At 40.3% G+C, this 15,196-nt stretch overlaps 2 protein-coding genes across 2 annotated transcripts; both read left to right on the forward strand.

Annotated features, from left to right (window-relative positions):
* Positions 1-10,028: 10,028 nt before the first annotated feature.
* On the forward strand, positions 10,029-12,551 carry LOC129741272 (uncharacterized). The gene has a single exon (XM_055732987.1). The coding sequence runs from the start codon at positions 10,029-10,031 to the stop codon at positions 12,549-12,551; it is 2,523 nt and encodes an 840-aa protein (XP_055588962.1).
* Positions 12,552-12,610: 59 nt separating this feature from the next.
* On the forward strand, positions 12,611-15,196 carry LOC129741273 (uncharacterized). Its single transcript, XM_055732988.1, has one exon. It carries the CDS (start codon positions 12,611-12,613, stop codon positions 15,194-15,196), a length of 2,586 nt encoding a protein of 861 aa, XP_055588963.1.

A 15,196-nucleotide genomic window follows, 5' to 3' on the forward strand; every position in this document is an offset into this window, starting at 1 on the left:
CACGTATCTTCTGTTCCTGTGTCCCAGATGTCTCTGCGTTCTCTGCTCCATGGTAGGCCCAACCATTTTGTGTTTTTCATCATTTTAATGTTTTTATGTTAAAATGATAAAAAGCATGAACAAAGACAAGAAGAATAGTAACTCACTTTTGTTATTCTTTGGGACTCAGACATAAGTTCTGGCTGTGGAAGTACGATTAGTGAGACGCCTTTTTTAGTTTAGATGGAAATTTATATTAATAGTATAATTGATTCACAGTGAAACTAAACCCAAAAACAAAATCCGGATAGTACGCTTTCATATAAAGGACAGAAACAACGACCATTTTGTGAGAACAACATAACACTAATTAAAACACATTATAACACTTATAAAACTACTGCGGATGGTGTTGAACGACACCGAAACGTTGGAGTAAAATAAATATCGTTTGTTAATTAAAAAAAATGTGACTGATTTGCCGGAAAAATTAGCGTTGATTAATAACTTTATAGAACATTTTGTAGCGTTTTAACGAACGTAAAAAAAGCAAAAGGATTGTTATGTTTTTTTCTACTTTTCCGTATTTTCTTCGTTTCACATAAAATCGATAGAAGGCAAAATCAGAATCCCGACAACTATTCACCCATTTTTCATGTTTTTGTAAATCTGCACATTTAAAATGATTTTTATCTTAAAAATAAGATTTTTTTTCTCTTCAATCTATAATTTTGTTTTCATCATACAGTGAGGGGCAAAATAAAGTGTCCAAATTATTTTTTTTCTATTTCTTTTATTTTTCTGGTTAAAATTCAACGAAAACACATCGTTATCATTTTTTAAATATTGTTTATAATGTTCTTTTCAATTTTTGTTAATGTTGCTCTGGTAAAAAAAAGTTTTTCTGATAGAAAAAAAAACAGTTAATATTCCAAAAATAAAAACAGAGGCAAAATAAAGTGTCCAGATCGGTACAGCTTCAAATTGATTCAAACTGAAGGCAAACAAGAACGATTTAATAATGGGTATGGCCTCCTTCAGCCTTCAACACCTCCTGCAAGTGCTTCGGTATACTTTCAACAAGGTTGTGCAAGTGTTGTGGGTCTAGTTCCTCCCACGCATGCTCCATGGTATCAAAATAAGTATTTTTAATTTGTCACACCAGTCTTAACAATCAGAGCATCGAAGATGGCCCACAGATTTTCGATGGGGATCAGATCAGGACTTTGTGGGGGACATTCAAGGGGTTTGATGCGGCAGGAACGGGAAAATGACTTCATCAGATTGGCCGTATGCTTCGGATCGTTATTCTGCTGTAAAACGATGCGCTCTTCGAGGCCCGTCTTGATGAGGGATACCTCAAGGTTTCCCCGCAGAATATTGGAATGTGACTCAGCTGTCATAATTCCGTCAATTTTTACCAAATTGCCCACCCCACCCCAAGAAAAGCACCCCCACACCATCACGTTACCTCCTCCGTGCTTGACTGTTTTTTGGATATGGCGATCTTGGAGCTCCTCACCCGACTCGCGCCACATATGATCCCGCTTCTTCCGGTTGAATAGCTCGAATTTGGATTCGTTGGCCCACAACAATTTTTTCCAGTACTCGAGCCGTATATCGACGTGTTCCTTGACGAACTTGAGCCGCTTAGCCTTGTTCACCTGGCTGATGAAAGGCTTTCTCACTGCGATCTTTCTATGGTACTCCTTTGCATGCATGCGGCGACGGACAGTACAACGCAATGCCGAAAATTGGAGCTCTTCCTGTATCTGCCGGATCGTTATTATTGCGTTTTTCTTCACTTCAAGAATGATTTTCTTGTCCGTTCTGGCATCTGTCTTGGGCTTCAGTCCTCTTCCTGGGCGATCCATCTCCGATCCGAACGTTTTCATCTCCTTCATGATTTTTGATACCGCTGTCTTGCTGATTTCGTAGTGCTTGGTCACTTCCCGGTGTGTTTGACCGTTATTCACATCACGAACAACCAGTTTCCGGATGGACAACGGAATGGAACCAGAAATTTATGCGTTCTCCATATTTTACAACTTATTCGAATGTAGACACCTGTTTGAATACTCCAGAGCCACGCCAGTTGTTTATGAAACGTCAAAATACACAAAACAAACAAATTCGAGGGGCCTCGCGATGGAAACTTATCGAAATTATATTGATTTTTGAGTTGGACACTTTATTTTGCCCATTTTTTTTTGGAATATTAATTGTTTTTTTTTCTATCAGAAAAACTTTATTTTTTTACCAGCGCAACATTAACAAAAATTGAAAAGAACATAATGAACAATATTTAAAAAATGATTACGATGTGTTTTCGTTGAATTTTAACCAGAAAAATAAAAGAAATGATAAAAAAATAATTTGGACACTTTATTTTGCCCCTCACTGTAACTATCGTAAAATGATCACTCCAAAAAAGGTGCCAATTTGGCTTGCTAGCAATATCCAGCAATCCCTAATCAAAATTATCAAAAATAAGACGTCATAGGTACGATAGGCGATGGGCTCGCTTTTTTGGTGTAGAATTGCCCGTGAGTAAACGAGGGAAGAGCCCTCGACAATATGACAAAGTTGTCAAAATTGGATTTCAGCACTTTTTTTAAGAAGATGCATGCAAGACGGGAAAAACAAAAAAAAATTAAAAAAAAAAAACTACGAAAAATGTGCAACAATTCTCACATAAGGGCATACATTTCAGAAGTGCATTTTCATAAATGGAATACGATACTCGAATAAATCTAAATAGTTTTAAATCTTATTCCAGTACAATAAAATGCTCAATCACACCGTTGATTCCAGTAAAAACCTTCGAATTTGTAGCATTCGTTAACAGTAAACAGGCATGTTTTCAATGACAAGAAAAACACTAGTTTTTGAATTTTTCAAAAAAATGTTTAAAATTCTAGAAATAAACCTAATGAATGATTCTTCTTGCTTTTTTAGAGATCTCTGAAGCAAAAAGCCACAGTAGAATACAATTTATATTCATCGAAAATTTCCACCTTCTTGATAACATTTTTTCCTAATAAAAAATCGCACAAGATTTTTCTGGTATCTCGAATCGAGCATTGATTGAATACTCAAGTATGACAAATCAAAATACTTCAAAATTGACGAATAAATTAAAAAAATGGTCAAACCATCAAAAATTAAAAAAATGATACAATGGACAAATTGACAAAAATACCCAAAAATGACAAAAATGACAAAAATGACAAAAATGACAAAAATGACAAAAATGACAAAAATGACAAAAATGACAAAAATGACAAAAATGACAAAAATGACAAAAATGACAAAAATGACAAAAATGACAAAAATGACAAAAATGACAAAAATGACAAAAATGACAAAAATGACAAAAATGACAAAAATGACAAAAATGACAAAAATGAAAAAAATGAAAAAAATGACAAAAATGACAAAAATGACAAAAATGACAAAAATAACAAAAATGACAAAAATGACAAAAATGACAAAAATGACAAAAATGACAAAAATGACAAAAATGACAAAAATGACAAAAATGACAAAAATGACAAAAATGACAAAAATGACAAAAATGACAAAAATGACAAAAATGACAAAAATGACAAAAATGACAAAAATGACAAAAATGACAAAAATGACAAATCAGCGCTTCCTCAGTCAATTCCGTCTCCATCCATCGGAAGACCGAATCAAAACAAACAATCTACAGCAGCAGCCGTCTTTTTTTTCAACGGAAGGCAAAATCAAATCAATCTATCAGCGGCAGCCTTAAACATTTGCGCTTCTTAAGCCAATCCGTCTCCACCCATCGAAATCATCGAATTCAAAACAAACAATCACCAGCAGCAGCTTTAAAATTCGCGTTTCCTAAGCCATCCCTTTTTTTCCACCGGAGCGCAAATCATACAATCTATCAGCAGCAGTAGTTATGAAAATCTGCGTTTTCTAAGCCAATTCCGTCTCTATCCACCGGAAGGCCAAATCAAATCAATCAATTAGCAGTAACCTTGAAAATTTGCGCTTCCTAAGCTAATCCGTTCTCAAATTTTAAGCCGCAGCCCGTGACGTAAAGGATAACCTTCAAGTCTTCTAAGCCAACGGTCGTGAGATCGAATCCCGGTCACGGCATACATAGTACACAATCTGTAGGTTGGTGGTTTTAGCATTTGTAAGCTGTTAGTTGTCATATCCTCTAAAGTTGTACGCTTAGAGCTCAGTAAAAAGAAACTTTTGATGCATTTTACATTTTTAACTAATTGGTTTAAAATGATTTCCTTCATTAGGAAAGTAAAACCAACAAAAAGTGGCTCCAAAGAATCTGCAACGAATTCCAATTATTTTAGAAAATCGATTGACAAACCGATATTTTTGTTTCCAATTGCACTAAAACTTAATGTGTTCTTTGCACATTTGCAATTTTCGCTTATATTTGTTCAACATTATACAAAAAAAATTATGGTATGATAACTTACTACAAATCTACATAGTGGCTTTAGAGAGGAAAAATATAGAATTTCACTTTTTTAACAAGAAAATCTCAGTTGCTCTATTTTAGTATGTTGATGCAATGCATTTGACAGTTAGACTTTATCAATCGAAAAGCAAAAGAACTGATTTCACAAAGTGGCTCCAAAGAGTATACAATGTTGTCCGATTTATTCTGAATTTTGTTTGTCAAGCTGAACTTTTTCCCCCTTCTTGATTCCTCTGAAATCGAACACGAAAAATGTTTCCGTTTTTTTACTAATCTGTTGATTTAGGTTTCAGTTGAAACCAAAAAAACGGCAAATTGTAAAAATCCCTCGAACGATTGCACCAAGTGGATTATAAAATCAAAGTAAAACAAACTCGGCAATAGAAACATCATCATCCAGTTATTCATTCAAGTTGTTTCAGTCTCGAATACCGAAATGAAGAGGGAGGGTATAGAAAAAAAAGTTCACCTCACAGCAAAAAACCAGCACACCAGAGGGGAAAAAGAAACGAAAAAAAAACATTACGCTGCCTTTTTTGGCAAACCACTTTTCAGCTCCCACCGGTATGTCTGTCGGTGTGCGCGCGCCAGGAAAAATAATTATCTCAACTCGTGCGGAACGGAAATTTGAAATATACTTTTTTTGCACCTTACACATCTCAGCTTTTAATTTAATGAAGATGAGCAGAGCACAGCACAGTTTGAAATATGCTTGGAATGAGAATGAATCGTGCTTTAATTTGCTGAATTAAAAAAGATGAGCATTTGCAGAAATTTAAATTTGATTAAATTATTTCTTAAAAACTGAACTTCATTTTCAATGAATTTGAATCTCATATTAAATCTCGTTTCATTCTTTATTCAAAAGATAACTTCATCCTTATCCTTAAGCGTAAAAAAACGATCAATTCACTGTTGTGCTTTTCAAAGGCCATGTTTTACTCATTCATTCACTACAGCATTCTCGGTCAACAGTTGTTCCGTGTGAATAATTGATCAACCACCTGCTCGCCTTTTTGAATGATGGATGATGGTGAAGCCTTTCCTACCAAAAAAAGCAACGAAAAAGGAAAGGCCCTATCAAGTTGATCATCCTAAACCTTTCCTTAACTTCTCAAATCCAATAGCCCATTTTTTCATCTATATTGTTTTTGCTATGTTTGCCTACACATATTTTAGACGAAATTCAAGTCAAACTTTTTATAGCTGAATTTGGTTGGCGAGACACGCCAAGAAATTATGCCATTTGGTTTTAAAACACTTTTTCCCTCTGCTTCAAAATTCCGCAACAGCTGTTAAAATGAACACACTGGACAGTGTCATCCGCCGTTAAGAGGATACCCGCTTGTTAAGGTGAATGATCCGAATGTTGATTTGCCTCTATGAGTCATGAAAAATGTTTAGAGCTCTTCGAAATCAGTTCAAGAGTTCTTGTTCGGTCAAATTGTCACGGTCGCCATTCCAAACGCTCATACCATAAAAATAGGACCAAAAAAACTAACAAAACCATCCCGACCGTCGACCAAAGCATTAGCCAAAGCACACGGGACGGGGACAGAAATAGCGTGGCACCGGCACCTTTTTGGTGATGGGATGGACGAACATTTACCATCACCGTCAGCGACAACCGAAAGTCATCAAGCTCATCCTAGTTACCCATCCAGGACTATGGCTCTAGCACCGGGGGATTGAGGTCCCCGGGGAAATGCGGATGGAATCACCTACAAGCTAGCTGGCTTGACTCTCTGCTCCGGTGGATGGCAGCTGTAGTTTTGGCACGATACGATGGTGATACATTCCTACATGCTTTGTGGCGGCCGGCGCGTTACCACTCGCTGTTCCTCGAACCTCTGTTTTCTGAGCATCTAGGGGTCGGCAACCTTTTGAGCTGAAAAAATGAAAGAATAAAATGCAGTCCTAAAACGTCGGAGTCTTTTCTGTAGAAATTGTATTTAAAAAAAACCGAATAGCAGCTTAAAGCGGTAAAGTATAAATTTCATTTAACATGGCTTAATATCAAATAAAAAGTTGAAATAACATTTTTAAGATCAAAATCCATCATAGGTGCAAGAAATTAACCGAAGTTAAGCCCTAAGAAGTTTATTCCGAAAAGTCTTTTATGGCAAAATTATACCTAAAATTTGGCATTTCGTTGCTAACCAAGTAAGAGCAAATTTCATTCTCAAGGTGCAATAGCAAATGTCGGGATAAATTAAGAAATTTTTAATAATCTACTCTTATTATAACTGAAACATATTTGACTGAATGCATTAACCAAAAGCCATTCACCGTCCAGACACCGTTTACCGCCTTAAATCACAATTTAATGTGTACTTTCTTAAAACTGAAATGTTTTCCCCAAAAATCTCACGTCTATTCTATGATGGCATTAAAGCTCTGCCATTTTTTAATAAAAACTGCTTCATTTGGCTATCGATAGCCAGAAATAAAGTTTTTCGTTTTTCGTTTCCGGGCAAATTATCAAATTAAACGCCTGTGCGAAAAGAGTTTTTTTTTTACTAGATAGTACTTATTTGATCTATTATCGTCGTGAAACGATTGTTCTTTATTCGCAAAACGATTTGCATCGGAAAATTTCCTTTTTTTTCAATAGTTGTTGTTTTTTTAAAGCATTTATTGATGGGCGGTGATTGGCATGGTTACTTGAGGGTGTTTACCACGAATTATCATTTTGTTAGTCAACGCAATTTGTTAAAAATTGACACAAATTAGCGAGAAAAAATTCACAAAATGCATCCTATCGAGATCCAAAATATAGTTTCCACTACTGCTTAGAAGGAAAGCATTTCGCAAAGGCTTCGTGACGCGAGCCGAAATTTGCCGGGATAAGGACGGAGGCATCCTTACAGACAATCGTGAGGTGATAAAAAGGTGGAAGCTGCACTTCGATGAACACCTGAACCAGGAGACCAAAACGGGTGGGGATGTTTCATCGCACTGTGGGGCAGAACCTATAAAAGTTGTGACAAAACCTTCTTTTTTTCCGTTCCATCCAAGTAGCTCGTCTTGTGCAGATGTCATTTTTTCACGACCGTTTCGAAGTGATTTTTTTTTCTCTCGCAAAATTGAAGTTCAACTGAATTTACATAGTGGGATCGTGAAGTTTTGCCACAAACAATGGTTTTCCTGCAGTTTGCCACAGAGTTTTTTTTATTAGTTGATCACCCAGGTGGTAAATCCTTTTTACGGATTTCATTCACGGCGAGCCATCGCCCCAGTATGCTACTCTGGGTCCATGGGTGCAATTGGTCGACTCTAGATACCATGTACCCCTACGCCATAAAGTCCACCTGGGGCCTCTAGTCATTATTCCCATCCGGACCTGCATCGAAGGCTGTAACCGAGATGGGAAACCAAGTCCGCACGCGCTCATCGGCTTACTCAATTTCAAGTTACGATTCAAGACTAAGAGCCTCTCCTCTAACGACTCGAATACCGGCCCTTACTTGTAATTTAAGATTGGTTTCCACGACTATTGTGCGCTCCGCCTCTGTTCGAGACCACTGCAAATGACCAATGACCTCTCCTCTAACGATTTGAGATCTTGGCCCCGCTTGGTTTGTTTAGAGGCCCTCTTTACTCTGCCCGTCCTTGTGCCGAATTGAGAGCAGCATATCCTAGATTCGTGACTGTAACAAAAAAGTGGTTTAGGGCGGTATATTTCCCTCTAGAAAATATAATCGAAAACGGGGGGTCAAACGTGCCAAATTGTGTATGAAGAGAATGCTGGTCCTTTAGTTACAAACAGTTCTCAAAAGGATGATTATTCTACCCTATCTACAGTTGGCAGTAAATCAACCAGTCTCCGATCCAATACAAATGGTACTTCTTATGCCGGTTATCGGGTCGTTCTCAACCGGCCTAAAGTGAAAGGTAAGCATTTAAATGTGGTACAGATCACCAAAGATCTGGCGAGGTAGTCCTCTGTAACCAGCGTTATCAAAGTATGTCAAAAAAACTGCGCATTGTTGTGGCTAACCGGAAAGCCGCAAATGAAATTTTGGCGAACAATTTCTTATACCTCAACTCAATCAAAAAAACAAACGGTGTGATCCGCTCAGATGGAGGAAATAAGTGAAAAAGTGACGTTTGTTTTTCATCTTATGCTGGTCGTCCCTTGTGGTGCTTTATGCTCGACTGAGAAAGGGTTGCCAGCCTTTCCGTCGGCAACATCATCCCCCCGTAACGCTGATCTTCCAAATGCACAAAGGGTAAGGCTGCCAGGTTGCCCGGTGTTCGATTCACAATGTGCATCGAAAAATTATTCGCACCAAAGGTTCAACCATCGGCGTGTGATGATGAGACACCCTATTGAACCATCATCAACAGTCATCATTTCGACCGAGATTGCAGCAGAACAATAAACGCCGGCCGGCGTGCCGGTGAGGTTTTGTAGCTACACACAATAGACCAACAAAATTTCGGTCGATTGTGTGCTGAACGATTTTCTACACACGCTGGGGGAACAAACTAACAACCGACAGTCTTCGTTCGTTCGCAGCCGTCTGCACATCTTCATTCGCGCGCATGTTTTCCAAATCAACCTGGAACTTGCTTTGAGTTTGCCAGTTAATTTCTTAGGCTAAGTGCAATTATAATTTAAGTGGAAAAATAGCATAAGATTAAATAAATTTAAGTCCAAATCGCTTAGTTTGAATATAAAAACTGTTTTTTACACAATTGGACTAGTTTTGATCTTAAACGTGAAGAAAATTAAACCGTTTGTGGTGTCAGGCATGAGTGTTCCGTCGATTAATTGCATGCCAGAACTAAGTTCTTCGATACACCAAATCTTCATCTGAGTGGTTCCGGATTTTGTCCACTGCCCTCCCAGGGCTTCGACATGGTCCTTCGAGCCGGATAGACGTCGATAGGAATCCGTCTGACCGAAAAACACGTTTTTGGATCCGGAATCTATCCGTAAAATGGCTGCTGCGCCATTTTGGAACCACGTTGCTGCTTGCTGATTTTAATATATCCAAGGCATATTTTATGCCTCACATAGGTGAGTGCGGTTCCAAATACCTACGTTTTCGTTATTTTTCTACCGGATCTTTATTTTGCAATCCTGGTTCCTATACGTGACCTGCGAACGAACTATCATCACCCGAGATTGAATATCTTCCGAGTGATATTTCCGCGCCGAGGTGGAAGATCTATTCCTGGCAATTTCTACAACCTGGTCAATCGAAAGCGATACTACAACCAATATTGAATATCTTTCGAGTGATATTTACGCGCCGAGGTGAAAGATCAATTTCCGGCAATTTCTTCAACCTGGCCAATCGAAAGCTGATACTACTATCACGTGGTCCAACCAATTTGAAGTTACAAAACGGATATTTTGAAGACGATTTGGTGCATTTTCGAGCTCATTATCCAGAGTCGACAATTCCTCCTGGATACTTACGGCCCTTTCTTGGTGCAGAGGCAATAATTATACAAGGCATATTTCAAGCCTTGCCCAGGTAATTAGGGTTCCATTTCCTTTAAGCCGATTTGCGCGGTCTACGCGGTCTTTTGATTTTAGATCCACACCGTGAACGAGATGTCGGCCGCCGAAAGGAAATTGCGGGGTCTAAAAAACCGCAAACGCAGCATCACGACTTCCTTCGCTGGGATTGTTAACTTCGTCAACGAGTTTCAACAAGAACGCGATGCAGTCGAGGTTCCAGTCAGGCTGGAAAATTTTGTTGAACTTTGGAAGGAGTTCAATGCCGTTCAGCAGGAGCTCGAGATAATGGAGGATTCTGGAGACGACAAAACATTGCAGGAGTATCTCAAGGAGCGCACGGATTTTGAGAGGAACTACTACCGGATCAAAGGTACTCTGCTTTTGTATGCTAAGCCGTCCCCTGAATTACATGACACTACTCGTCGTTCTGCGGAACCCTCCCACCAAATGAACATTAAACTACCTGATGTGAAAATCCCAATTTTCAATGGCAATTTTGATAATTGGCTAAATTTTCACGATTTATTCGTTTCGCTCATTCATTCTTCAACGAGCCTATCAACAATTCAAAAAATTTACTATTTGCGCTCTTCTTTAGCTGGCGAAGCGCTCAAAATTATACAAACTATCCCTATTAGCAACGATCAATATCAAGTTGCATGGAATATGCTAGTAGATCATTTTCAAAACCCCAGAAGGCTCAAACGCACTTACGTGCAATCTCTTTTTGAATTCCCTTGCCTGAAACGCGAGTCTCCAGCAGAACTACATACACTTATCGAAGGTTTCGAGGCAAATGTGAAAATATTGAAACAGTTGGGCGAGGCAACTGAACATTGGGATGCCTTACTCATTCATCTACTCAGCGTTCGGCTAGATCCGATTACTAGAAGGGATTGGGAAGAATATGCAGAAAATGAAAACATTGATCAATTCCCTAAGCTTGTCGAGTTTCTCCAACGTAGGGTAAACGTCCTGCAAACAGTTTCCACTAAGCCTTCTACGTCGCAACAACCTAGTTTCCCAGCAAAGAAGCCAGCTTTTCCACGAGTTAGCAATTATGGTAGTGTACAGAATAGTGGATTTCAACGCAATTGTTTCGCCTGCTCTGGTCAGCACAACATTTATCAATGTGCTTCATTCAACAATATGTCCGTCGATGAAAGGGAAAACGTTGTCCGCCGTAATCAATTATGTCGAAATTGTTTGCGCCGTGGGCACTTAGCCAAAACTTGTTCCTCTGAGTCTAGTTGTCGCAATTGTAATAGTCGTCATCATACCAAACTCTGTTCGCCTCAAAGGTTCGAAAATAAACCAGCTCAAAACATTAGATCAAACAAACCTAGTCCACCCATTCCGAAACCTGATAATCAAGCATCTGATTCTTCCGTTGCACATTCTGGAGTCACTAGCTGCAGTTCGCATGGTTCAACCTCTCGTAAAGTGCTTCTTGCTACTGCTGTCATTTTAATGGTTGATGATACCGGAAACGAATACCCCGTCCGTGCATTATTGGATTCTGGAAGCGAATGTTGCTTCATAGCCGAGCGTGTTAGTCAGCGTATGAAGGTGCAGCGGAATAGAGTGGATGTTCCTATTGCAGGCATAGGACAGTCGTCAACATGTGTTCGTTCAAAACTCCGTTCAACGTTCAAGTCGCGGATTTCAAGCTTCAAGGCCACCGTTGATCTATTCGTTTTGCCGAAGGTTACCGTAGACTTGCCGACTATTTCCATAGACGCTTCCGCATGGGAAATACCTACAGGAATTCAACTAGCCGACCCTGCCTTTTATGAATCAGCTAAAATCGATGTGGTGCTTGGTGCTGATGTCTTCTTTGACCTCTTCAACGTTCCTGGACGAATTTCTATGGGTGATTCAATGCCACATCTGGTAAACTCTGTGTTCGGATGGATAATCTCGGGAAAGGTTCCTGAAAGGAAGGTCAACGCTCCTCTAATTTGCAATGTAGCGACTACCGCTGATTTACATCGAGATATGGAACGATTTTGGCTCCTCGAAACTGATGATTCTCCTGCTTATTCGCCCGATGAAATTTTATGCGAAAAATTATTCGTCGAATCGGTTTCACGTTCATCCAGTGGTCGCTATATGGTTCGCTTAACTATGAAGCAAGATGTTTTGAAAAATTTATGCGATAATCGGAGAACTGATTTGCATCGATTTCGTCTTCTAGAAGGTCGCCTCAAACGAAGTCCTCAACTAGCAATTCAGTATCGTGAATTCATGGACGATTATATCAACCTGGGGCACATGAAACAAATAGATGATTCCTCAATCGATCACCAACCGTCTTTCTTTCTTCCTCACCACCCGGTGGTTCGAGAACAAAGCAGCACAACAAAACTAAGAGTCGTATTCGACGCCTCTTGTAAGAGCTCATCTGGAATTTCTTTGAACGATGCTATGCTGGTCGGTCCGACCATTCAAGATGACCTTAGGTCAATTATTTTGCGATCTCGAATTCATCCCATTTTGATTGTTGCCGATGTTGCCAAAATGTTCCGGCAAATTGAATCCATCCAAACGACACACCCCTTCAGAGAATTTTCTGGCGGTCAGATCCCGAACAAGAAGTTCAAATCTTCGAATTAAAAACCGTAACATACGGTACTGCTGCAGCACCTTTTCTCGCTACTCGAGTTTTGCAGCAGATGGCTCACGACGAGAGTAAAAATTATCCAATCGCGTCCAAGGCGACTTGTCGAGATATTTATATGGACGATCTTATTTCTGGTACGACAACAGTCAACGAAGCAATCGAGCTTATTACGCAGTTAGAAAGCATGTTTTCCTCAGCAGGCATGGAGCTACGCAAGTATGCAAGCAATTACCCGGAAGTCCTGGAGCAGTTATCTGAATCGAAAAGAGCTCTCCAGTCGACAGTAGATTTTGATAAGGATCAAACAATAAAAACGTTAGGCTTGCACTGGGAAACCAACACCGACCGTTTGAAATATGTCATTCTCGATTCACAAACTGAAATCACCTCAACGATTACAAAAAGAACAACACTTTCTTGTATCGCGAAATTATTCGACCCTCTAGGGTTACTAGGGCCCGTTGTGGTAACGGCCAAGTTTTTTATGCAAGCTCTCTGGAGTTTGAAAGAGGACGACAAACTTTGGGACTGGGATCGTGAACTCCCAGAAGATATGCAGATTTACTGGAAATCATTTGTCGCTGAGCTTCCGCTTCTGAATCAGCTTAGAATCGATCGGTTCATTATGCTTCCGAACACTGTCGACTTCGAATTACACTTTTTCTCCGATGCGTCGGAAAATGGATACGGTTCCTGCGTTTACGTTCGGTCAACCAACTCAAAGGGCGAAATCAAAACAGCACTACTTACATCGTCTTCCAAGGTGGCACCTTTGAAGAAGCAGAGCATCGCACGTCTAGAGCTTTGTGGAGCACTCTCGTCGGCTAAGCTGTACAGCAAGGTTTCGAAGGCACTCAGGGTTACACACACAGCGACAGAGAAATGGGACTGGAACTTCATAGCTGGAGTTGAAAACCCGGCGGACATAATATCCAGAGGACTTCCCGCAAACAAACTACTCGACAGCAGACTATGGTGGGAGGGTCCGCATTGGCTCGCTCAGGAGAGGAGTTTCTGGCCAGTGAATGCTGCACAATTTGAGCTTACGGAAGAGGCTGCTCATGAGCGCAAAAGAAGCGCGCTAACGTCAGCTGCACTTGCACCTACATTTGTGGACAGGTACATCGCCAATTTCTCCAACTATCAGCACATGTTGAGAATGACTGCTTATTGGAGGAGGTATTTCACCAATCGTCGTTTGCCGAAGTCTGAAAGGGTCGTATCTCAACCACTTACAACAGAAGAAATCCTTGGAGCTGAGAATGTTTTGATTCAGCTTGTTCAGCGAAATAGTTTTCCCGAAGAATGGAAGGATTTGGAAAATCAACGACCAGTTTCGAACAAATCTCAACTTCGTTGGTTCAACCCAGTTATTGCCACAGATAAGGTTCTTAGAATTGGCGGTAGGTTGGGAAAGTCGGCTCAATCGTACGCATCGCAACACCAAATAATATTGCCAAAATCTCACGCTTTCGTCACACTTCTGGTACGATCTTATCATGAACGTTTATTGCACGCCGCAACCCAATTACTCACTAACACACTTCATTTACGTTTCTGGATTCTCGGTGGTCGAACCACACCAAGGCTCATAGTTTACTCCTGCGTAGTTTGTTTTCGAGCCAAGCCGAAAGCCATACAGCATCTTATGGCTGATCTGCCATCGCCACGCGTAAAACCATCAAGACCGTTTTCTATCACCGGTGTAGATTTCTGGGGACCAATTTACCTAAAACCTCGTCACCGTCGTGATGCACCTATTAAGGCTTATGTGTGCGTTTTTGTGTGCTTTAGCACCAAGGCCGTCCACCTTGAGATTGTAACGAACCTTAGCACAGCAAAATTTCTCCAAGCTCTCCGTCGATTTGTTGGACGTCGAGGCTTGTGTTCTGATATTTTCTCCGATAATGGGACGAATTTCACTGGAGCTAATAATGAAATTCGTCGCCTTCTAAAAACTAAAGACTTTCAACATTCTGCTGCCCGCGAATGCTCCGACAACGGAATTCGCTGGCATTTCAACCCACCCAGAGCTTCGCACTTTGGCGGACTTTGGGAGGCTGCCATTGCTTCAGCCCAGAAACATTTTGTTCGAGTTGTGGGGGACCGAAAATTAGAATTTGACGACATGGAGACCCTGCTAGTTCAGATCGAGTGTTGCTTGAACTCGCGTCCGCTCACCGAACTCACAAACGATCCTACGGATTTACGGCCGTTAACGCCCGGCCATTTCTTGATCGGCGAGGAACTGAAATCTGTTCCCGACGAAAATTGCCACAACATTCCATACAACCGGCTTCCACAATGGCAGCAAATCCAGAAAATGCAGCAGGAGATATGGAGTCGCTGGAATCTGGAGTATCTACACACGCTCCAATCTCGTACCAAATGGTTCAAACCTCCCGTGGAGCTGAAAAAGGACCAGCTCGTTGTCCTTATCGACGAGAATCAACCGCCAATGCGCTGGGCAATGGCACGAATCGTCGATTTACATCCTGGTTCCGATGGAGTAGTTCGAGTCGTATCACTACAGACACCCACCGGAAAAACAACCCGTTCAACATCGAAAATATGTGTTCTTCCTATTCCATCGCCGTCCAAAGAACAAAATTCATCAAAAATTTCCGAATCACAGTAA

This window comes from Uranotaenia lowii, chromosome 2 (genome assembly GCF_029784155.1).
Source record: "Uranotaenia lowii strain MFRU-FL chromosome 2, ASM2978415v1, whole genome shotgun sequence".
NCBI lineage: Eukaryota > Metazoa > Arthropoda > Insecta > Diptera > Culicidae > Uranotaenia > Uranotaenia lowii.